General features: G+C 37.4%; 1 protein-coding gene and 1 long non-coding RNA gene across 6 annotated transcripts in view; one reads left to right on the top strand and one right to left on the bottom strand.

The window, feature by feature from the left end:
* PGM2L1 (phosphoglucomutase 2 like 1) overlaps positions 1-25,139 on the bottom strand; it is a 55,952-nt gene that overhangs the window by 6,918 nt on the left and 23,895 nt on the right. The window contains exons 3-13 of the mRNA XM_025459029.3: positions 21,867-21,973; positions 21,053-21,137; positions 16,743-16,826; positions 9,567-9,760; positions 8,546-8,735; positions 8,130-8,227; positions 7,250-7,430; positions 5,052-5,145; positions 4,438-4,567; positions 4,022-4,211; positions 952-1,085 (exon numbers count right to left, since the gene is read on the bottom strand). Of these exons, the coding sequence (XP_025314814.1) occupies positions 952-1,085; positions 4,022-4,211; positions 4,438-4,567; positions 5,052-5,145; positions 7,250-7,430; positions 8,130-8,227; positions 8,546-8,735; positions 9,567-9,760; positions 16,743-16,826; positions 21,053-21,137; positions 21,867-21,973 (1,487 nt within the window). The remainder of the gene's footprint in view (positions 1-951; positions 1,086-4,021; positions 4,212-4,437; positions 4,568-5,051; positions 5,146-7,249; positions 7,431-8,129; positions 8,228-8,545; positions 8,736-9,566; positions 9,761-16,742; positions 16,827-21,052; positions 21,138-21,866; positions 21,974-25,139) is intronic.
* LOC112667446 (uncharacterized) overlaps positions 1-25,139 on the top strand; it is a 58,456-nt gene that overhangs the window by 24,408 nt on the left and 8,909 nt on the right. For all 5 annotated transcript variants that reach the window (XR_007404628.1, XR_004807756.2, XR_007404629.1 and 2 more), the window contains one exon: positions 21,821-21,958. This is a non-coding gene — a long non-coding RNA (uncharacterized LOC112667446). The remainder of the gene's footprint in view (positions 1-21,820; positions 21,959-25,139) is intronic.

Raw genomic sequence — 25,139 nt, 5'->3', positions numbered from 1 at the left:
TAGTCACAGAGCCTTCCCAGTAATAAAAATTCGCTAAAATTTTAAAATTCAGGGACACCTGGGTGGCTAAGCGGTTGGGCGTCTGCCTTTGGCTCAGGGTGTGATCCCAGAGTCTCGGGATCGAGTCCCATATCGGGCTCCTTGCATGGAGCCTGCTTCTCTTGTCTCTGCCTCTCTCTGTATCTCTCATGAATAAGTAAATCTTTAAAAAAAATGTTTTTTAATTCAATTCCCATGTGGTCCAGTTGCTTTGGAAAATAGTGTGGCAGTTCCTCCAAATGTTAAGCATAGAATTTCCATATGACCCAGCAATTCTATACCTACATATAGACCCAAATGAAATGAAAACCTGTCCACACAAAAAGTTGTGCACAAATGTTTGTAGCACTGTTATTCATAATAGTTAAAACGCGGAAATAACCCACGCGTCCACCACCTGATAAATGGATAAAAAAAGTGTTACATACAACAGAATATATAGGCCAAGAAAACAATTAAAAAAAAGAAAAGAAACAAAGTGCTGATTCATGTTATAATACAGATGAACCTTGAAAACATTACGCTAAGAAAAAGATGATAGTCACAAAGGGCCATATATATTTCATTATTCCATTTATATGAAATCTCCACAATAAGCAAGTCTATAATGACAGATGGTAGATTGGTGGTTGCCTAGGGCTAAGAAGGAGGGTGGATGGCAAGTGATTGCTAATGGGTATGGGGTTTCTTTGTGAGGTAATGAAAATCTTCTGAAATTGATGTAGTAAAAAAAAAATTTTGATTGTAGTGACGTTTGCACAACTCTGAATATACTAAAACCCACTGAATTGTCCACTTTGAATGGGTAAACTGTACAGTATGTGAATTTTATTTCAATAGAACCTATATAAATAAATACATGTAAATCTAAATATATATGTATGTATATATATTTAAAAAGTTCATTCTCACCTTTGCTCAGGTGATGCACACATCTCCGCATAATACTTTATCTTTGGTTCTGTCCCGCTTGTCCGAAGAGTAGCAACACAGCCATTTTGAAAAGTAAATGTAATCATTTGGCTGTTTTTACTCACAGGCAGCACCTATGCACAATGTTAACAACAGCTCAGTTACACTTGGTACCTTTTTCATTTTCAAGCATTGTAAAATATATTGTACTCACACGAGGCATCTAAAGGAGTCAAATTCATAGAAACAGGAAGTAGAAGGCCTGCTGGCAAGAGGTGGGGGAAGGGGGAAATGAGGAGTTGTTTAATGGGTATAGAGTTCAGTTCAGCAGGTGAGCAATTTCTGGACATCTGCTGCACAACAACGTAGATAGAGTTAACACTGCTGGACTGTGTGCTTAAAGATAGTGGTGGTAGATTTTATGTTATGTGTCTTTTACAATTAAAAAATCTTTTTAGGGGGATCCCTGGGTGGCTCAGCGGTTTGGCGCCTGCCTTCGGCTCAGGGCGTGATCCTGGAGACCCATATCGGGCTCCTGGCATGGAGCCTGCTTCTCCCTCTACCTGTGTCTCTGCCTCTCTCTCTCTGTGTCTCTCATGAAGAAGTAAATAAAATCTTTAAAAAAAAAAAAATCCTTTTAAAGGGGCACCTGGGCTGCTCAGTGCTTGAGCATCTGCCTTTGGCTCAGGTCGTGATCCTGGGGTCCTGGATGCGAGTCCTGCATCAGGCTCCCTGCGAGGAGCCTGCTTTCCCCTCTGCCTATATCTCTGCCTCTCTCTCTATGTCTCTCACAAATAAATAAATAAAATGTTTAAAATTTTTTAAATTATAAAATATAAAGGATTACAGGATTACATACACAATAACTCATAAATATACCATTTTACTGAACATTCATAATAGTACAGGCATTGGGATATATACCTTACACACACCATCTCCAGGCCTCAACAATAATCTTCCAGAGTATATATAACTGCCAATTTACTGACATGGCTCAAAAAGAGTAAATGGCCTAGTTAAGGTCATCAACTAATGTGGCAGAGCAAGAAGTTGAAGCCAGGTCTATCTGTATCAAAGTCCAAACTGCCTCTACGGTTGCAAAGGGCTTTACAATATTGAAGCACTTTCACAGACAGTTTATCAATAGTCTCCAAAACAGAGTGAGCATACCTTAGAGGATGGGCAAAATTATCCCCTGGGGTACAAAAAATTTTATACTTTTAACGTAAAAGTTAAAAAAGGAAAACAATTTAAAAAATAAATAAAAAAGGCATCAAAGCTTTACTGATGTTGAACATATAGATTAATACTCTTCCTGGACTACAGATCAGTCTGTGAAACTTTTTTCGGGGGAACTGGGGGGGTTGTACTAGGACAGAGGTGGTACCTTTCATCAGGTGTCCTGAGCCTGGTCCTCTCTTTGAAACCTCTTTCTCAGTTAGTGGTACTACTACACACCACTTGCTTAAGACTGAGACCTTCCTGACCTCTTTTTCACTCACAGAGCATCAACTAGCAAGTCCTATCTATTCTATTCTTTATTTAATTCAACATTGTCCAACTCTCTCCATCACTACTGCTAGTGAATAGACACAAAAGGAATAGGAGTTGTATTCTCCACAAGAAGTTGCAGATTTCCCAAAATATATCATGCCCCTGGCATCCTGAGACAACAGCAGGACATTATAAATGGAAATTAAGGCTAATAATCATTCACAATAACCAAATACATATGATCAGCAATTTATGGCATTTAAATAGTTGTTGAGCACCTACCATGTAGGCAGGAGCTTTGACAGGTATAGAGGTATGTCAGAAATGGATCTGCCTGTGGAATCCCTGGGTGGCTCAGTGGTTTAGCACCTGCCTTCAGACCAGGGTGTGATCCTGGAGTCCCGGGATCGAGTCCCACATCAGACTCCCTACATGCTTCTCCCTCTGCCTGTGTCTCTGCCTCTCTCTCTCTCTCTCTCTGTCTCTCATGAATAAATAAATAAAATCTTAAAAAAAAAAAGAAATGGATCTGCCAGGTACAGCACACTGACAACATAAGATAGAAAGTGATAAGTAACAAGAGAAAGGCACAATGTATAATGAAATCACAGGAGAAAGAGATCTAATTATGGGATCTAGAAGGTATGTGGAACAGGTGACATCTACCTGAAGTCTTTTTTTTTTAAGATTTTTTTTTTTTTAATTCATGAGAGACACACACAGAGAGAGGCAGGCAGAGGGAGAAGCAGACTCCTTGTGGGGAGGCTGATATGGGACTCTATCCCAGGATCACAACCTGAGCCAAAGGCAGATGTTCAACCACTGAGCCACCCAGGTGTCCCTGCCTGAAGTCTTAAATAAGGACTAAGGTGTGGACCTGCAGCAGTAGGAAGGAGAGGCAGATGGAGGAAATAGCTTGAGCAAAAACACAGAAATTTTTATTTTCATTTAAAAAAAAGATTGTATTTATTTTTCTTGAGAGAGAGAGAGAGAGAGATAACAAAAGAGAGCACAGGGGATGGGGAAGAAGAGGGAGAAGCAGGGTCCCTGCTGAGCAGGGAGCCTGATGTGGGGCTCCATCCCAGGACTCTGAGATCATGACCTGAGCCAAAGGGAAATGCTTAACCAACTGAGTCACCCAGGTGCACCAAAATACATAATTTTAAAATAACAATGTATGCATATAAGAAACTGTAAGTTGTTCTATTTGGCTGCAGATATAGGGACGAAACGAGAAGTTGCAAAGAGGAAGGCGAAATGGTGAGCTTTGAAAGGAACAGGCTTTTGGACTTTATTTTCAACCTCACACATCTTCCCTCTCTCCATCTGGTTCTCTTTTTGTCTAATTCTCTTTTGCATCTCCCTCCCCAGGGAGGAGCACACACTTGGAGAGAGAGGAGGACAAGATCAGAGGCAGGGAGCCTGTTAATGGGATTACAACTGCTCTGGAAAAAAAAAAAAAAAAAAACGGATCATAGTTTCAAGACATTCACAGGCTTGAACTTCCACTATTTTACAATAGTACAAAGCACTACAAATGTTAAGAAAGTAAAAAAAAAAAAAAAGTACTTACTGATTTTTTATTAGGCTGGCTGCTGTCATAGCCAGTGGTAACATCCCTTATATACAATATAGCAAATGACCCACAGAACTTTGGATATTCTTTTGGAGAATCAAAATTGCGAAGCCTTTCAAATATACTTTTGATGGTGGTTGGATCATAACACAAGAAATATGAAGTTTTTGAAATATGATAACCATACCTGCACAAAGATTTAAGTGTTAAAATCAGATTTTAGATAACTTGAGAAAAGTATATATTCAAAGATAATTATTCTAGTATTATTTGGAAAGTGCATGTCTTTAGTTCAGTTTTAGAACTTTTTAAAAAGGACTATTTTCAAAATCAAATTTAGAAAGCTAAAAGCAGGACCAAAAAAATGAGAAATTTGGCAATTGAAATGATAAATTCATAAAAATAGAACTTACTTTTCATAAACCTTGATCAGTTGCTGTTTCAATGTTATATTCTTGGTTTCCAGGTAAGCTGCCATCTCGGCAGCAACTACAGCTGCACTCACCCCATCTTTATCCAAAACCGAAGTGCCACACAGAAAACCTAAGAATTAAAACACATTTTTTAAAAAGATTTTATTTATTTATTCATGAGAGAGACACACATACAGAGAGAGAGGCAGAGACAGAGGGAGAAGCAGGCTCCATGCAGGAGCCTGGCGTGGGACTCCATCCTGGGTCTCCAGGATCACGCCCTGGGCTGAAGGGGGCACTAAACAGCTCAGCCACAGGGGCTGCCCCAAAACACATTTTTTAAAAAGGGGAAAACTTAAGCCTATAATAATTTCAATAGTTTTCATTTACAGAACCAGTGGATTTAAGAGCCTACAAATGGATGAAACCCACTGATACTGAAGATAGTTAGGGAACTTTTAAGGGTCTCCCCCACCCCTGCCATGATCAGTTCTCTGTGGTTTTTATAATTCAAAATGCAAAACCAGAAGACAAAAATTCCTCTCCATAGAATTACTACATTTAAAAAAATTGCTCTCATTCAAATTTCAAGGATTTTAATATTTACTACATACCAATTGACTCCTCAAATGCAAAAAGGACTTCTTTTCCATTTGCCAGGAGGTCTTTTATCCGACTTCCAATCCATTTAAAACCTGGTAATGTTTCCTGAAATGCAGTGAAGGCCACTCTAGTTAAGTGATTCCTCATAAAGGCCTATTGCTAAGTGCAGGTAACACTCTCCTAGAGATCTTCTCTTACAGTTTTTAGTCCACACAGATTTATACAGTGGTAAGCACATAGCCAGGAAGTGCTTGGATTCATATTGCCATGAGTGATAACCCACTATTTATTGAACATAGAAAGAAGTGATTTACACCAACTATAATCCAACATTTGTAAGTGGTGATCAATATAGTTACATAGTAACATTAATACACACATATATTATAATCATCTACTATTTACCAAGCACTATTAATAGCCGCTTTATATCATTGGGGGTTTTTTGGTGTTTTTTTTTTTTTTTAAGATTTTAAAAATTTATTAGACACAGAGAGAGAGAGAGAGTGAGCACAAGCAGAGGGGAGCAGGAGAGGGAAAAGCAGGCTGCCCACTGAGTAGGGAGCCCTATGTGGGGCTGGATCCTAGAACCCTGAGATCGTGACCTGAGCTGAAATCAAGAGTCAGTTGCTTAACTGACAGAGCCACCCAGGTGCCCTATCATTGCCTTTTTTAATGATTACAAAAACTCTGTTGCTGAAACAGAAGCTCAGAGACTTAGTGAATTTGCCCAAGATTATGCTGTATGTAAGAGATGGAGCGAGCATTTAATGACACTGCTTCTCAGAAACTGGCCTTTGGGCTGTATTATAAGTACTAAAACGAGAGCACCTATTAAAGTTGTGATTTAGTTTCCTGAGTAATCGATCGATTGGTTACTCAGTTTCCTGAGTAATCAAAGGCCACAATGCTTTTTAATGATGCACAGCGTATGCTTGAACCAAGTGTTCCTTACTGCAATACCAAGGCCTAAATAAAACCAAGAAAGTTACTAAGCCCTTCTTTGGTAATTAGATTTGGGGACTTTTCATCTGTGAGTTACTGTTCACTTTAAGGACATGAACTGTTTTAGAGTCAATAGAAAGAGCATGTGATATAGACTGATTCTAGAGCTCACCATTACTAACTTAGGATTCCCACTTCACCTCTCTACTTTCCTCAGTGGGAAAAACTAAAAACCAAAACCGCTGCTGCCCTCCACAGAACCAACAACAAACACAAGTAACCAAATTTATAATACTGGTCTTCAGAATCATGTTTTTGTTTCTCTTTTGTGCTCGTTATGCATTTTTCTTGCCATAGGTATTAACGAGAAAAATGTTAACATTACTGTCATTCAGAATCTTAGGCTTGAATACATTTTTCAATTTCTTCTCTTTTGCTATTTGTATTATTATTATTTTTTTAAGTAGGCTCCATGCCCAATATGGAGCCCAATGTAGAGCTTGAACTCATGATTGTGAGATCGAGACCTGAGCTGAGATCAAGAGTTGGACACTTTACCAGCTGAACCACGCAGGTGCCCCTTTGTTTGTATTTTTTCTAAAAGCCTGAAATTGAAAGTTTTATTTCATTAAAACAGGTATAATTTTCTTTTATTCATCCAATCAGTATTAAGAGGCGTAGCTTGGCTATGGCTCAAAAAAAGTGATCAGAGGTGACATCTGCACTGATATTTGGCAAAGATGGCAGAGGAAAAGCAATTTAATTGGCATCAGTCCCAGAAGCTATAAAAATTGTTAGCCTAACTGCCAAAGGCTTACAAAGGTTAATGATCTGTGCTGAGAGAGAGTTATTTGTTTCTTGGGTGTCGAACATTGGGTCTTAATTTACAATTTAGAAGACTAAGTTTCTGAAGACTGAATTTGAAGAGCCTAAACAATGGCCAATGATACCTACAATTTTTTTGGAATGGAGTTTATATTACTGATGAAGTCACTGGTTTTCTCAGTATAAAAACCAGATTTTGTTGTATGGAATAAGTTTTAGTGCAATTTTTAAAGAATATCTTATCTTAGTTCCAGAAATTCACATACTGGATGGACGTGGCTCAAGGTGTCTAAATCATCAAGAGATTAAGCAAGTGTTAACAGAATTAGAAAAAAAAGGCGGGACTATAAATCAAATCAAGTCAGTTTTGGTGGGAAGATGGCTTTGATGTATAGAAATCGATTTAGAAAAGTAGCACACAGATGTTATCTGTTCTTACTTCAAAATGAAATCCTTCTTTAAGTGCAATTGCCTTCAAAATTTTGGAAGAGACTGTGGTGGCTAACATATAAACGTTCTTCACATCAGCATTTCTTGATTTATTTTTCTTCCAGCAATCAAACATCCACCACCCAAACAAAGCTGCCAATTCATTCCCTGTGAAAACTTTCCAATGACCACTGTAGAGAGAATGAAAATTCAAGTCAAGACTTTTATACCTTCTCACTAAAATTTCTTGACCCTAAGATACACAAATTACCATCTTTCACATAGGAAAATCCAAAAACTAGTATATGAGATTTCTGAGAAAATATTTAGTACTTATTTCTAGCTCACCAGTGGGTGAACTTAGGGTAGAAAGGGCAGCTGTGCCTGTTAAAAAATTATTACACTATAACTTTAATTCTCCTACCAAACGTGAAAAAAGTTATATGATGTCCTGTCTATGTAAGGATATCTGTCACAACATTATATTGGCAAAAATACACAGCAATCCCAAGGACCAAGATTAGAAAATGATTAATATTGATAAAGCAATCTGTTGGGATATTATACCATTTTAAAAAGTAATATTTTAAACAATATTCAAGTACTGAAAAAAGTGCCCACAGTATAATATTAAGTGGAAGACAATCAAGATATGAAAAATGTATGTAATATGATAACAATTTTATAAAAACAAGTAGATTTTAAATGTCTGAGTAGAAAAAACAGGAAGGAAATGTCAAAATGCCAACCTCCGGGGGTTATCTTTGGATAATGGACTTACAGGAAATTTGTTTTCTTATTTTTTATTGTTTCAAATGAATCTGTAAGACTCAATATTAAAGACAGTTTTTCAAAATTTAAGATTTTATTTAAGTGCCAGGTTTACTTACTTCTCCTGAAGTTCTGCCACTGCTAGTCGATCTGCATCAGGATCTGTGGCTAGCACTACGCGGGCATGTTCTTTCTCTGCCAGTCTCAAAGAAAGTTCCTGAAACAGTGAGCCAGATCACCAGATTGTATTCCAGATATTAAATTCAGTGTTAATATTCCTAAATGTATAGGCACTATGTTAGTTGACATAAATTTTAGAAGGAATAGAGTTTGGCTAAATTTAAAAGAAGCCTAGAAGTAGGGATATTCACCAGTGAGATTTCAAATAAAACAGAATATTTGGCTCAAATATAATTTAAATTATGTAAACTAAAGTGGTTTCTGCCTTTCTAAGTAATCTTTGCATTGTCAATAAGTTCTGTCTATTGATGAAGTTTAATGCACTAATAATAATTTAAATAAAGAAAAAAAATACCAGCACAGATTCTCCTTCTTCAGGATTTGGACATTTAACAGTAGAAAAGTCTGGATCAGGATCTTTTTGTTCTGGTACTGGAATTGGAGGCTTAAAACCAAACACTTGAAAAGCCAGCTGCACATAGTCATGTCCGACTCCATGAAAAGATGTATGTACGAATTTCAAGGTAGTCTTTGAGTTTAATTCCCTATAAAGGAAAAGAATTATTCAATCAAAATCATAAAATGTGGTACTTGTGATATAATTAAAATTAGCTAGGGAGGAAGTTAAAATCTATTTTTTAGGATAAAGAAAATACACTCAGCATGCCAGGATGCTTTCCAGCAATAGTGTTAGCTATTTATAGAATAGTTAAGGAAATGTGGAAATAAGGCAAAATCAAATTTTAGAGAAAATTTCCTAATCTCATATAAAGAAAACACATGTTTAGCTATAATTTTTAATAGCTTTATTAAGAAGTAATTAATACACTATACAATTCATTTACTTAAAGTATACAATTCAATGGCTTTTACTATATTCACAGATTCAACCATTACCATAATCAATTTTAGAACATTCTCATTACCCCTGAAAGAAACTCTGTATCCAGAGCCACCACCCCCAACACTCCCATTCCTCCTAGTGATAGGCAATCACTAATATACCCTCTGTCTGTTTCTATCTCTCTATTGATTTGCCTTCTCTGGACATTTTATACAAACAGAATCATACATTCTGTGGTCCTTTGTGACTGGCTTCTTTCACCTAGCATGTTTCCAAAGTTTATCCATGTGTGGTATGTATCAGTATTTCTTTTTACAGCTGAATAATATTTCATTGTATAGATATACCACAGTTTATCCATTTATCAGTTGATAGATATTTGGGTTATTTCCACCTTTTAAGTATGATGACTAGTACTATTTAGCTATACTTTTAATATAATGAATAGCCAACATATTTTTATCCCTATTTCTTTACTTTATTCATCAATCTTATTAAATGGTAATGCTATCCTATATTCCCTTTTGGATACCTGTGAAAACAGATCTTTTTAAGATCTTCCATGTATCTTCTGCAAATGTCCTGTAGAGGATCTCTCTTCAGTGGGCTGGTATCCACTAAATTATCATTCCAGGAACCATTCCAAGGTTCCACACATTCTTCTATACATTTCAGAATTTCTTTATCGTGAGGAGATGTGATCTGAGCACCAGTTTCCCAATAAACCTAGATGACAGGTAAATACGACTATAAATACTGGAAATGTTGGCCAGATATTTTTAGCTACAGTAGGGATATTTGGCTTTATAAAGAAGCTTCCCAAATTAATTAAGTAGAAAATGTCAACATGGGACTAACTTTATACCAAAGGATGTTGATGATGATCCCACAGGGACTCTTCAATAAAATGATCATGTATTATTTTCACTTTTAGAAGTCTACTTTAATAACAATACAAGTAAAATATAATCTGGGTATCATTATGACAACATATTAATATGTATATACCATAGAATCCACTCATAGATCTATAACTATATACTGAAGATAATCTAAGAAATCATGGGATATCTATAAAATTTGATACTAAGAAATCTTAGCATGATAAAGGAGTTCTGTGATAAAGAAGAAATTATTTCTCAGTTAAAAGTATATGTCACAGCAGAGAAAGTCTATATCAGGAAGGATAATTAGCATGTTAATTATTACATATACATTTTGGTATATGTATTTTCAGCACTTAATGAATGAAAATACATTTCATTAAACCGTCAGTTTGCCAAGTAGCTTGATCAATAAGACATTAGGAACAGTTAACAAAAAAAAGCAAGAAAATGTATTTCTATAATTCATAGGATCTCAAAGTTAGAAGGGACTCTGCTTAGAGAATATCTATACTGACTTCAACCATATATGTGACAGGACTACCCTCTTTTGCATCCTGAATGAAGGAAAGAAGAATACATATATGGACTACGTACTAAGCTCTGTGCCAAACAAGATAGTAGACTAGATGACCTAAAAATTCTCATTCTATAGACACCTTAAAATGTGAGCTAATGTCAGAAAAACATTACCTAAAATGCATAGCTTAGTTCATAAGAAAAGGGAAAACTTCAGGCAATGGGAAAAAAAGAAAACCAAAGTGATTTAAGGCTGTGAGCTGATGCTGTGACTGCCTAGGGTTTGGGAACTGTCCACTTCTCTGGTTTTTGGGTTGCAATGCCATGTAGAAGGTAGGAAATTGGAGACCTGAAGATGTTCCCCCTTTCAGTAGAAATACAGAATAGAAGTTCTGCCCACTAGTATAGAAAGGTGTAAGGAAGCATGTCTATTCAACAGGTTTTTACAAACTTTCAAATCTGAGGTCTCAGTTAACACAGAAATTGCTCCCAGTAAGTGAAACTTCTAGTTCCTGTAGAAATTTAAAAATTTAAATTTTTAAATCACTGCTAAACCTTAGTTATAACACAGGTGCAGATTAAACATAACATTTTCATCGATCTGATTGGCAAAGACCAAAATGATAATATGGAAGGTATAGGATAAAGATCCTCATACATTGTTAGTGAGATTATCAATTGGTACAACCACCTTGAATACAGAATGATAAATTTTCTTTCACTGCTCCGAGTGATGCTCCCACATTCCAAGCCACAAAAAAAAAAAAAAAAAAAAATTCTATCCATAGGTTCCTTCAGGAAAACTTATAAATGAAATTTATAAATTTACCATGAAAATTTATAAAACATGAGAAAGAACTTCTAGCCTTTCTCCTTGCTCATTTCTTCTTGCTTTGTATATGGATGTGATGCCTAGAGGTACAACCATTATATGAGGTTTACACTTGAAGGAAAGGCCAAAAAAAACCCTGCAGAGATGCCAGGCCCAACAACACTGAGCTACAGAACCCTGCTAGCAGCCACCTACCTGTGGACTTTACTTTATTTGTGACAAATAAATTCCTATCAGCTTAACCATTTTTGTGGATTTTCTGAACCTATTGCAGAAAGTATCCCAATCTGATATAATAAAAGAAAAATCCATGCAACAAAATATACCCATGAATAAACTTTAAAAGAAATATGAAGGGGAGGTGCGTGGGTGCCTCAGTTGGTTAAGTGTCTGCCTTCAGCTCAGGTTATGATCCCAGGATCCTGGCATGGAGCCCAGCATAGGGCTGAGCAGGGAGCCTGCTTCGCCCTCTCCTATTCCCCTTGCTTGTGCTCTCTCTCTCTGTAAAATAAATAAAATCTTTCAAAAATATATGAAAAGGACAGGATGCCTGGGTGGTTCAGTCAGTTAAGCGTCTGCCTTTGGCTCAGGTCATGATCCCAGGGTCCTGGAATTGAGCCCCGCATCAGGCTCTTTGCTCAGCAGGGAGTCTGCTTTAAATATTAAAAAAATATTTAAAATGTTACTAGAGTATATAATAGAAGTTTTGAAAGAATAGAAAGATATATACTATTCATGAATAAAGAGACTCAATAAGTAATATAAAAATATTGAGGCTTCTTAGAGTAATCTACAAATGAGATATGATACCAATAAAAATGCCAAAATAACTTTTTTCCCAAATGGAAAACATATCATGATACTATGATTGGAAAAATATAAATAAAGTCAAAGTCAAATGATAACATGGGGGGAAAATACCTGCAAAACAGATAACCAAGAGCCACTTTTTATGTATAAAGGGTTCTCACAAATCATTAAGAAAAAGAGCAACAGCCCAAGAGAAAAATGGACAAAACTTTCAACATACTTCTCTGGAAAGGGAAAACAAATATCATGCAAATATGGATGGCTGGGTGGCTCAGTTGGTTGGGTGTCTACCTTCAACTCAAGTCATGATCCTGGAGTCCAGGGATTGAGCCTTACATCAGGCTCCCTGCTCAGTGGGAGTCTGCTTCTCTCTCTGCCCCTTTCCTTGCTCATGCTCTCTCTCTCTCTCTCTCTTTCAAATAAAACCTTTAAAAAATACCATGCAAATAAATGAAAAGATGCTCAACCTTAGTTATAACACAGGTGCAGATTAAACATAACATTTTCATCGATCTGATTGGCAAAGACCAAAATGATAATATGGAAGGTATGGGATAAAGATTCTCATACATCGTTAGTGAGAATATCAATTGGTACAACCACCTTGAATACAGAATGATAAATTTTCTTTCATATCTCTTTAACTCAAAAGTTTCACTTCTAGAAATTTATTCTATAGTCAACAGTGCCACAGAAATATATGTGCGCCACAAATGCAAGCCACTTACATAAATTTAAATTTTCTAGTAACCACATTGGGAAAGACAAAAAGAAACAGGTAAGATTAATGGTAATATACTTCATACAGCCCAATATATCCAAAATATTATCATTTTAACATGTAATCAATACAAAATTAATGAAATATTGTACATTCCTTTTTCATACTAAGTCTTTGAAATCTGGTGTGTATTTTACACTTTCAGCACATCTCAGTTCAGACTACTCATATTTTATTTTATTTATTTTTAATTTTTAAAAAGATTTTATTTATTCATGAGAGACACAGAGAGAGGCAGAGACATAGGCAGAGGGAGGAGTAGGCTCCATGTAGGGAGCCCGATGCAGGACTCCAGGATCATCACACCCTGGGCAGAAGATAAGCACTCAACCACTGAATCACCCAGGTGTCCCGAGACTAGTCATATTTTAAATGTTCAATAGCCACAGGTGGCTAGTGACTACCATGTTGGACAATGCAGGTATAATAGCTAATTTATTGAGCACTAGGCATTTTTCATGCAATATCCCTTTAATCCTTATTCTCATTCTATGGCCTTGGTTCTATTATTTTCCCTAGTTTGCAGATGGGGAATCTAAAGCATAGGGAAATGAACTTGTACAGGGTAATAAAGCTTCTGAATGGGGCAGACAGGTTTTAAACCCAACCCATAGTGTTAACTACTATTCTATACTGATTATATAAATCTACTTGCACACATGGATGAAGACATATGTAGAATAATATTCTATGTAGCACTGTTGATAAGTAGCAGATGATCAGAAACAAACTGTTCATCAACAGAGGATTGGTTAAATATATCAGGATTATGGGGAACCTGGGTGGCTCAGTTGGTTAAACATTCAACTCTTGATTTCAGCTCAGGCCATGATCTCAGAGTCATGAGATCAAGCCCCATGTCATGCTCCACGCTCAGTGCAGAGTCTACCTGAGATTCTCTCTCTCTCCCCATAACCATGTATTCTTTAAATAAATAAAATCTTAAAAAAAATAAATCAGGATTCGTTTATATAGATTTTTAAAGATGAATGAGGCAGACCTATCTCCCTATCAATTGATTGATTGAGAGAATGATCTCTAAGACTATTTCATGCTGTTGCATGAAAAAAGCAAGGTGCAGAACACTCCATATAGTACTCTACCACTTATGAAAAAAAAATGTGGGAGTGACAAATACATATGTGATTACATGTACTGGGGGTAAACTAATACCAGAAACAGTATTTGCTTCTGAAAAGGGGTATGGGGTGGGAGGAGGGAGAAATGGGAGAGATACTTTTTACTATTTAACTTTATACACTAACTTTTATCCTTTTTACCTTATATTTTAAGAAAAAAAAATCTTTAAGGCCTTGAGGCTTTATGTGACAAATATGTTTGCCAGCAATGAATATCAAAACAAGACTAAGTCCCTTCATCCATGAGCTTGTACTGAGGAGTGGGGTTGGAGAAGGTCAAACAAGTCGAAAAAGAAACAATTCATCCTAAAGTAAGCAGATAATCAGAGATGGTGATAAATTTGTGAAGGAAATAAACAAGATGAGAAAGTCATTGGGGGAAGCCACTTTGGATAAGGAGGCCTGGGAAGATCTCTTCAAGGAAATAACATCTGGGCAGGAACCTGAAGGATGAAAATAAACAAATCTGCAAGATTAAGGAAGAGCAATGAAAGCAAAGGAAGACCATCTACAAAGGCTCAGAGATGGGAACGGGTTTGGTATATGGAGGACAAAGGAGAAGAAAGAAGAGACAGTGTGACCAGAATGCAGTGAGCACAGGAGGGGAATGAATGAAATGAGGCAGGAGGCAGTCCTGTAAACCCCAAAGAGTTTGGATTTTATTTGGAGAGTGAGAAGTCACTGGAGAATTTTAAGCAGGGAAGTAACATGATCTGTTCATATTTTAAAAGATCATCTGGCTGCTTGGTGGAAAATGGATTTTAGGGGGAACAATGGGAGTAGGGAAGAGAGCAGTTAGGATGCTCTAGCTCTGACAGAGGATAACAATGCTTTAGAATGGTTGAGGTAGAAGAAGTGAGCAGAAGCAAACATTCAACATACATTTTATTTTATTTTTTTAAAGATTTATTTATTCATGAGAGACACAGAGAGAGAGAGAGAGAGAGAGGCAGAGACATAGGCAGAGGGAGAAGCAAACTCCCTGCAGGGAGCCCGATGTGGAACTCGATCCCAGGACCCCTGGATCACGCCCTGAGCTGAAGGCAGACGCCCAACCGCTGAGCTACCCAGGCATCCCTCAACATACATTTTAGAGGCAGAATCTGTTAAACCTGTTAGTAGTTTAAATGTTAGATGCTAAGGAAAAGGAGTAATCAAGAATAATCTTTGGTTTTTGTTTGGGTGGGTGGTAATGCCAATTTATAGAGACAGGGAAGAATGGGGGAGGAACACATTTGGGCATGTATGTGAGAGGCTGTGGGGGAATTAAGACTTCTAGAGACACTAATTCTGAAATGTCTGTTAGACATGCCAGTGGTATCAAGTACATCGCTGGATTTAGGAGTCTGATCTGATGCTCAGAGGAGAGATCTGGGTCTCAGCTCTCTTGGACAGTTGACTTCTCTTTCCTTACAACTCTCTTCTTATCCCTTTGGTTTTGATGGCACTAATCTCTCCTGGTCTTTCTATATCTCCAGCACTTCTTTCTCCCTTCTCTTTTTTTTTTTTTTTTAATTTTTATTTATTTATGATAGTCACAGAGAGAGAGAGAGAGGCAGAGACACAGGCAGAGGGAGAAGCAGGCTCCATGCACCGGGAGCCCGACATGGGATTCGATCCCGGGTCTCCAGGATCGCGCCCTGGGCCAAAGGCAGGCGCCAAACCGCTGCGCCACCCAGGGATCCCTCTCCCTTCTCTTAAAGTTGATATTCCCTAGGGATCCCTTTTGGGCCTGTTTTTTTACTATATACTATCTCTGAGCCACTTATCCAAGTAAAAGACTTCCAAATATGCTTACATGTTCTAATATGTATGATGGACCCAAAATCTGTAACTTCAGCCTAGATTTCTCCCCCAAACAACAGATCTATATATCCCATTGCTTACAGGATGTTGCTACCTGGTTGACCCACAAATGCCTCAAATTTAGTATGTCCCAAACTGAATTCATCATGCTTCTTCTCTGCCTCTGTGCGTGGTAACACTACTCATTTAGCTAACCAGGACCAAAATCTTAAATTAGTATTAAATCTTCTTGTCCCCAGTTAAAAAAAAAAAAAGAGCTCAGTGTACCTCCCACACAAGAAGAGAAACAAATATAAAGTCATGCACTCATCAGCCAGGAGCCTCTAACACTGGCTCAATATTGTGCTGTATCCTCTGTTTGCCACTCTTTACCCTTCCCCACCCCGCTTTCTGCCCTGGAGACCGATACATCACATGGATCCTTTGGCCAATGGTACGTCCCAGTAGAAGACTGCAGGGAAAAGAGCATCAGATCAAGGTACTGTTTCTCTGGCTCATAGTTGTACACATTGAGAAGTAATAAGGGTCACCAGGGAAACACATTCTTAGAGAGCTGGTTCTCATGTTTTTATCTTCCTGTCCCCAACATCTAAGCCTGCTCCTCAGTGATGAGAATATACTCTGCGCATGTTATTTATTTATTTATTTTCATCTTTTTTTTTAAAGATTTTATTTATTCATTCATGAGAGACACCGAGAGAGAGAGGCAGAAACACAGGCAGAAAAAAAAAAAAAAAAAGAAAGAAAGAAAGAAACACAGGCAGAAGGAGAAGCAGGCTCCATGCAGGGAGCCCATCGTAGGACTCGATCCCGGGTCTCCAGGACCATACCCTGGGCTGAAGGCGGTGCTAAACCGCTGAGCCACCCAGGCTGCCTGGTGCATATTATTTAAATTAAGGACTAAGAAATAAGCAAAAATTAGGAGACCAAGGTTTACCTTGTATCCATTGTCTTCTTTGCGGTTATGAGAAGCAGTAATCATCACACCTGCAACTGCTTTGAGCTCCTGGACTGCATATGGCTGAAAAAACAGTAACACCATAATTCCATTTTGCTTTCCAGGTACTTACACATTTGACATAAGAATAACCTTGATTAAATAGCGGGAGAAGACATTAAGACATAAATAGCCTAAAACTTTAACTAACAATCAACTCCACACTGAGTGGGATCTAACTAAAGTCATCTGTTAGGTCGCCAATAGCTACCTAATTGTTAGACTGAATGGTTTTTTCCTCCTAGCCTAATTTTCCTTAGTCCTATAAACCTTTCTTATTATTTTGTTCATTTAACAGATATTTAATGAACACCTCCTATATGCCAGACTCTGGTAATATGAGTGGTGAGTATAATCTTAAAAATGTTAGTGTTGGAAGTTAGTTTAGGAATCATCTAATCTATCATATTTTACACATTAGAAAATCATAAGGGAGAAGATTCACAGGTAGAACATAGCTCTACTGACTTCCAGTGTGAAGATATTTACATATACTCCATGACCTTTATAACATATATAGGTCAACTCATCATCTTCTTCCCCAAGTTAATTCCCAGGTTGGATTTCCTTTGTTCTCTGTAGTAGCTATCGTTTGTCAGCCTAGGATGTTCCCCCTACCCCTTTTACCATCACATCTGATTCTTCTCCTCCTGGCCATAGGGATATGAACACAAGATCCAGGTCTGACCAGAGTAAATTATTTGCCTGATGATATGATTCAGAGACTGGCTCATAAAAGCCCGGTCAGTGTCCTTCCCCAAGATGTTTCTTCTGCAGCTAGTTCAGGAAAATTGCCTTTTTGACTCATGGTGATAAAGGGTGTAAATCTGGGACCACCAAAAATATCTTCCATATATATTAGAGCAAATCTATTTGTAATGAGAGAGGAAGGCCAACACACAGGAATTGAAGGTAGTTGGAACTGGCAAACCAAATAGCAGAATCCTACAGATATGGTCTAGATTTCTGGACCCTTCCTGTTTTCTGTATCCATTAGAGTTCATTATTTAGTGATTCCTGCCATTCTTTGAGCCACTCAATATATTTCCAATTAATCACTAGAATATTTTATAGAGACATCATCTATTCCTCAAGTATTTGAGAAAACTTGCCTATAAAATAATCTGGACCTGCCATTTTTAATTTGAAAAGATTTTTTAAAAATTCCATTTGAGGGACACCTGGGTGGCTCAGTTAGTTAAGCATCTGCCTTTGGCTTGGGCCATGATCCAGGTGTCCTAGGATCCAGCCAGGGAGTCTGATTCTCTCTCTCTCTCCCTCCCCACTGCTTGTTCTCTCTCTTTCAAATAAATAAATAAAATCTTTTTAAAAAATTCCAGTTGAGTTTCATTATGCTCTTCAGGTTTTCTATTTATTTTTAAAAATATTTTGTTTATTTATTTGAGAGACAGAGCAAGCAAGCATGAATGAGGGGCAGAGGCAGAGGGAGAGGGAGAAGCAGACTCCTCACAGATCAGGGAGCCTGATGTAGGGCTCAATCCCAGGACCCCAATATCATGACTTGAACCATAGGCAGATGCTTAACCAACTGAGCCACCCAGGTGCCCCTAGGTTTTCTATTTCTTATCAGTTTTGATGTATCAATTATTGTAGGAAACTGGCCATTTCATCTAAGCTTTCATATTTATTTGCGTAATGTTCAAAATACTGTAGTTTTCTTAATCTCTACTGTATATATTATGCTCCCTTTTAATTTGTCTATCTCTTTTTTTCTTGAGCATCCTTGACAAAGGATGGTCTATTTTTATTAATCTCTTCAGAGAGTCAACTTTTGCTTTTATTCATGCCCTGTTTTTTAAAATTTTCTATTTAATTTATTTTTTCTTCAGAACTTCACTCCTCTCTTTCTTTTACTTTATTTAGATTAAGTCTATTTTGGTTATAACATACTCAGTTAAAGGGTTTTAGCTCATTATTTTTTCATCTTCCCTTTTTCTGATATGTTCATTAAGTCTATATATTTCCCTTGAAGTAGGGCTTTAGTTATATTCCATACTTATTGCTATTTATTATTTTTATTATGGCTTAGTTTCAAATATAGGTAGTCCTTGTTTTGCACAGTTCAAGATACATGAATTTCTGGTACCATGTTAGCTAAATAACATCCAACAACACGGTCAACAACAACACAGTCTCCTAACAACACATTTAAATTTCAGTCACCATAGTATATTAACTGTGAGAAACTGCATCAAGTGTAAACTTGCTAGTTCCTCAGTCTACAAATAGTATGTATATAAGAACTCTATCATGATCAATGACCAATCATATCACTATGTTAAAGTCTGTCAGTGATATGTGCATCTGTTATCAGCTCTCAACAGACAGCAAAGCATGTAGTTGTGTTGCCTCCTTAACTCCTGGTGATAAATCCATGTGATAGGGTACAAAAATGAATAACTGAAAGAAAGACCTGGCCAATAAATATGAGAGTGCAGCAAAGAAACAAAGTAACAACAATGGAAGGGAAATTTGAATCAAACATAAATGGAATTATAGAAAAAAACAGTTAGGAATGTTGACATTGCTGTCATTCAAGAGACTCTAGACATGCAACCCGATGAATTTAGTGAACATATGGATATAAAAGGAATGTGGTTGTGATGAAAAGGATGAAGATGTCCCAGGGGAAGTGATATTGGCAAACAAAGCTCACATTAAAGGAACTCTCAGAGAAAAATCACAATATTGAAAGCACAACAGATAAAATATGGGAAGCTGATCGAAACTTATTAGGAACATGATAATTCACCAAGACATAGATAGAAAGGATGCTCACTCATATTAAGTTATACAACAAAAAGTAAGTACTGTTCATACTCTTTATCTACCTACCAAGTAGGTTACCTAAATCTGTCTATCTAGACACACAGTCTATCTACCTAAGTAATCTCTATACCCAACATGGGGCTCAAACTCATGACACCAAGATCAAGAGTCACATGCTTTTCCAACTGAGCCAGCCAGATGCCCCTGTACTGTTCATACTCTTTTTTTTTTTTTTTTTTTTTTAATTTTATTTATGATAGTCACAGAGAGAGAGAGAGAGAGGCAGAGACATAGGCAGAGGGAGAAGCAGGCTCCATGCACCGGCAGCCTGACGTGGGATTCGATCCCGGGTCTCCAGGATCGCGCCCTGGGCCAAAGGCAGGCGCCAAACCGCTGCGCCACCCAGGGATCCCCCTGTTCATACTCTTGATAAATTTTTTCCAAGAAATAAAATATTTTATTATCAATGTTTTTAATGTTTTAATTAGAGTGTACTAAAATAACCATCAATTTTACTATTTTTTTCTTTTCCTTATACATTTTTAACCAAGAAGAGGGTATTAATGTTTTGACAAAAAATTTTAAAGTTCACAGAACAGTTGTAATTTTTCCATTTTTTTTTAAAGATTTTATTTATTCGTTTGACACAGAAAGAGAGAGAGAATACAAGCAGGGGGAGCAGCAGGCAGAGGTAGAGGGAAAAGCAGACTCCCCGCTGAGCAGGGAGCCTGAGGTGGGGCTTGACCCCAGGACCCTGAGATCACAATCTGAGCTGAAGGCAGACACTTAACTGAGCCACCCAGGTGCCCCTCTATTGTTTATTAAGGATCACTGTACATGGTTTCAGCTTGTAGTTGTCTTTATAGTCCTGTACTCCAATGCAAAGCAAGGACTGCTTATAGTTTCTAATCTTTATTATGATATCTTCCTTAATCCAGGAATTATTTATAACTATGTTTTTAAAATTCCAAATATATGGAGTTTTGTGAGTTTCTTATCTCTAATCTCATTGCATTGGGGTTCAGGACCATGGCTTGATAAGCAGTTCTCAGATATTTATTGAAATTTCCTTTGTGGCCTTACTTGGTAAGAATGAATATCCTGCCATTACTGAATACAGGGTTTTCACACACCGCCCCCACTCAGATCAAGCATGTTAATAGTGTGTTCAAATTTATCCTCAGTCATTTTTATCTGCTTGATAAATCAGTTTCTGAAAGAAGAGTATTAAGACATCAGACCATTACTGTGGACTTATCTTGTTATAGATCAAATTCTTTGGTGGGCCAGCACATGCTTGTTGAATGAAAATAAGCTCAGAGCAATATTTGTTTTCCTTCTTTGGTCCTTCATATCACTTAATAGAGAACTACGAGCATGACAAAGATGTGAATTCCAGTTGAATTAAGAAATCTTTTCAAGAGCAAAAAATTGTACAATCAATAACATGGCACACTTACTACAAAAGGTGTAGGAACATATCTTGAAAAAAGGTACACAGGAACATCTTTGGCCAGTAAGACTGCAGCAGTGAGTTTAGCAAGTCTAAAAAAAGAGAGAGAGAGAGAGAGAGAGATTTCACTTAGTTTTTAGCTTACCATACATTTTAAAACCCAAACTTCCATAAATATTTCATATTGTAATTATTCTGAATATATAGTAGCCTAATACAACCAATTCTTACAATCACTGGTTATTTAGGCTTCATGCTCCAACTTAAAAACATTAAGTAAGATTTTTTTAAAAAGGAACTTAATAAGAAATAGAACTGATATTTTAATTTCTTCCTTTTTCCTCATTCATCTTTTGATGGCTCCTTTACTAAGAAATAAAACCCCAAAAAGGCAAGAAAGAATGGAGGAAAGTGAAATAAGAGACTTGGATAAACACAAATGCTTAATTAACCCCTGAAAAAGGTATCACTATCTCATGATTATCTATGTGTGAAAATACCCCAAAACTAATTAAATAGGAGAATAATGAGAGAATACAAGCTGTATAATCACTTCTACTGAATGTTTTTGCCAAAATATAAAAATCATAAGCTATGATGGTGTCATTCTAAATACTAACTCTATTTAAAAATTTTAATCCTGCCTGTAAGAGCTAAAGGTTATACTAGAAGGTTTAAAATGCTTCTATTTGAGCTCCAAAATAAACATCAGCATGTTATCACATTTCTATTTGACAGTTTCCCATTTCAGAAATCCTCCTAATTTTTTTTTCAGGCTTTACTCCAATCCAACTTAATCTCTGAAACAATTAACACTGTACCTCTGGCTGCTGCAGCTGCTAGTTACTTGACCTCGGGTGTCATACCCAACAACAAAGCCTCTCTGCTTGAAGTCTGAGAAACATCTTTCAAGGTATTTGTACATTCCCTGAAGCAGATAAACACAAAAGATTAGTTCCGACTAATACCTGCATTTTCCATAACTTAAGATCTATTATTTTTATGTGTAGTGTGCCACTTACTGGTTCATAGGAAACTGGCTTCCGCCTTTATGCTCATATATACCAGTATGGGAACAGTACTGTTCAGTCTTCAAATATGAGATGACAAACATTTATTTCCTCAAGTTTCAGATACATTTTCTATCACAGAAATATCAATTATGTAACTATAAAAGCCATTATGATATAAAACATTAGGGAAAAAAGAAGGGACAGAGAGTGAGTATGTTTAAAAAAATCGTTAGAAGAACCAAAAGAAAATGTTTCTTGCCTTAAGGCTACAGAGAACAGAATCTTGATCATTTTAGGCTCTGCTAAATCATAAGACTGAAGCCAACCAAAAAGATTTGAGCTACTTATGAGAAACATTTTTTTTTTTTTTTGAGAAACATTTTTAATCAGCAACATTAACCTTCATTAGGACCTTTCTTGGGCAGCCCGGGTGGCTCAGTGGTTTAGCACCGCCTTCGGCTGGGGCGTGATCCTGGGGACCCGGAATCCAGTCCTATGTCGGGCTCCCTGCATGGAGCCTGCTTCTCCCTCTGCCTGTGTCTCTGCCTCTCTCTCTCTGTGTCTCATGAATAAATAAATACTAAGAAAAAGAACTTTTCTTTCTTCTTTTCTTTTCTTTTCTTTCTTTTTTTCTTCTTTCTTTACCTTTTTAAAGATTTTAAGTAATCTCTACACCCAACATGGGGCTTGGAACTCACAGCCCAGAGATCAAGAACTGCACATTTTAGGGATCCCTGGGTGGCGCAGCGGTTTAGCGCCTGCCTTTGGCCCAGGGCGCCAACAGGATCAAATCCCACGTCGGGTTCCCGGTGCATGGAGCCTGCTTCTCCCTTCTCCCTCTGCCTGTGTCTCTGCCTCTCTCTCTCTCTCTCTCTCTCTCCCTCTCTCTCTCTGTGACTATCATAAACAAATAAAAAAAAAAAAAAGAAAAGAATTGCACATTTTACTGACTGAGCCAGCCAATGCCCCATTAGAACATTTTTTTTTTCTTTAAGATTTTATTTTATAAATTCATGAGACACAGAGAGAGAGAGAGAGAAGCCGAGACACAGGCAGAGGGAGGAGAAGGCTTCCCACATGGAGCCCAGTGTGGGACGCGATTCTGTATCTGGAATCATACCCTGAGCCCAAGGCAGGCGCTCAACCGCTTAGCCACCCAGGCGTCCCCCTATTAGAGCATTTCTTAAGATTGCTGATCCCATTAGTAATTCCTTAGTTTTAAAATCTCACAGAAAGAAAACTTCATGAACTAGGAAATTTGCAGTTAATGGTGACCAAAAAAGAAATGAAATATTTAATATTTAAAACATCACAGTGAGGGATCCCTGGGTGGCGCAGCGGTTTGGCGCCTGCCTTTGGCCCAGGGCGCGATCCTGGAGACCCGGGATCGAATCCCACATCGGGCTCCCGATGCATGGAGCCTGCTTCTCCCTCTGCCTGTGTCTCTGCCTCTCTCTCTCTCTCTGTGTGTGACTATCATAAATAAATAAAAATTAAAAAAACAAAACAAAAAAAACCATCACAGTGATAAACTAAAACCATTTAACTATCCTATGAATGATTTGCTAACCTTAATAAGTTCTTTCATCTCTAAAAATAACACTTTATATTGTTATAGTTGTTTAAAACCACTTTCACAAATGTTGCCACATTTAGTCCTTACGACCTCAAAGGGAAGGAATGTAGATATTTTTTCTATTTTTGTCCATCTTTCAACATCTCTTCAAAGAAAGAGGAGACAGTAAGATTGAAGCTCCACTTAACAACCTGCCCAAGGCCATTCATTCAACTAAAACTATGTTATTCTAATTTATTGAAGACCTACCCTATGGCGACACTGCTAAGAAACAATGTGGCAGCGCCAAATGAGGCCCTAGTGACTTTTGAACCTGTTTTTTTCATGACTCTTTCAAGTATAATTATTCTTTCCAACCAACTTCTGAAAGAGGGTTTCAACTACCTCCATTTTGGCCTCAGTCTGTATACTCTATTTGATTAAGCTCTTCTTTCCAGCTTATCTCTTAAAATCAGGCAAAAGACTTGGCTGGCAAAGCATCCTGTGACGGAACCAAAACTACCTATCCCTCAAATAATAATGTCAACAAGACCCTGCATGAGTGACCCCAAGAAAATAATCAGTTTGATCTTTACTGCCCACCTGCACATACTCCTACTTTTGTCCCACATTTTCCTTATATAAGCTTCGAAGATTTTTCAGCACTTTGGAGACAGTCTTTGAGATGGTAAGTCCACTGCCTTCCTAGTGTTGGCCTCATAAATTCCTTTCTTGTTTCACCACCACTTGTCTCTGCCTTTGGATTTTGTCAGTGGCAAGTGGCCAAACCTGGTCTACTTAGGACCCTCAGAGCCAGGTGCTCTTGCACTCCTGTACTCCAGTTACACTCCCAATGAGTGTGTGTGTATGTGTATGTGTGCATGCACGCATGCTTAACCTAGCCCACTAATTGGTTAGTTTCACTAATTTATTTCTAATGATGATGCTATCTTAAAATCTCACAGAACTTCCTATTATTCTCTGGTATAAAAATTTATCGTATCTTAAAACCCCTATTCCTAGATCCTGAAAAGGGTTAGGGTAAAAGAATCAGATTCCATTAGGCTTTTCCATTTCACACATGGAATTTCAAGTCCAGTAAAAAATTTACACTTCCACAGAAACTGATTTTCAAACACTCCTCCAACCCTTTTTGTAAAGTCAAGGATCTTCATTTAAAATGAAAGCTTATGAGGAAACCAATTTATTAAAAAGAGTAAGCTGATATATCTCTGGATGAGGAAAAGTAAGGGGACAGAGGTGCAGGAAGTGGCACATATCCTACCCATTTAATCATTTTGTCATCACTTCTTCCTCATCCCCTGCATTAGCCTTTGCCTTTGAGAATTCTTTTACAACGAGGCTAAAAATGATTTACTGTTTGGCAGTATTGATTAGAATTGTATCTACTGAGCAGTTCTCTAGCCCAGAACTATTTTTAGTATATGCTAAATGTGTTTTAGCCTCAAGTGTAGTTCCTTAAAGCTGTGAGAATGATTCACTAAAAAAGAAGTAATTTGCTTCTA

This window comes from Canis lupus, chromosome 21 (genome assembly GCF_003254725.2).
Source record: "Canis lupus dingo isolate Sandy chromosome 21, ASM325472v2, whole genome shotgun sequence".
Lineage (NCBI taxonomy): Eukaryota > Metazoa > Chordata > Mammalia > Carnivora > Canidae > Canis > Canis lupus.
This window is presented reverse-complemented; position numbering and strand designations above follow the sequence as displayed.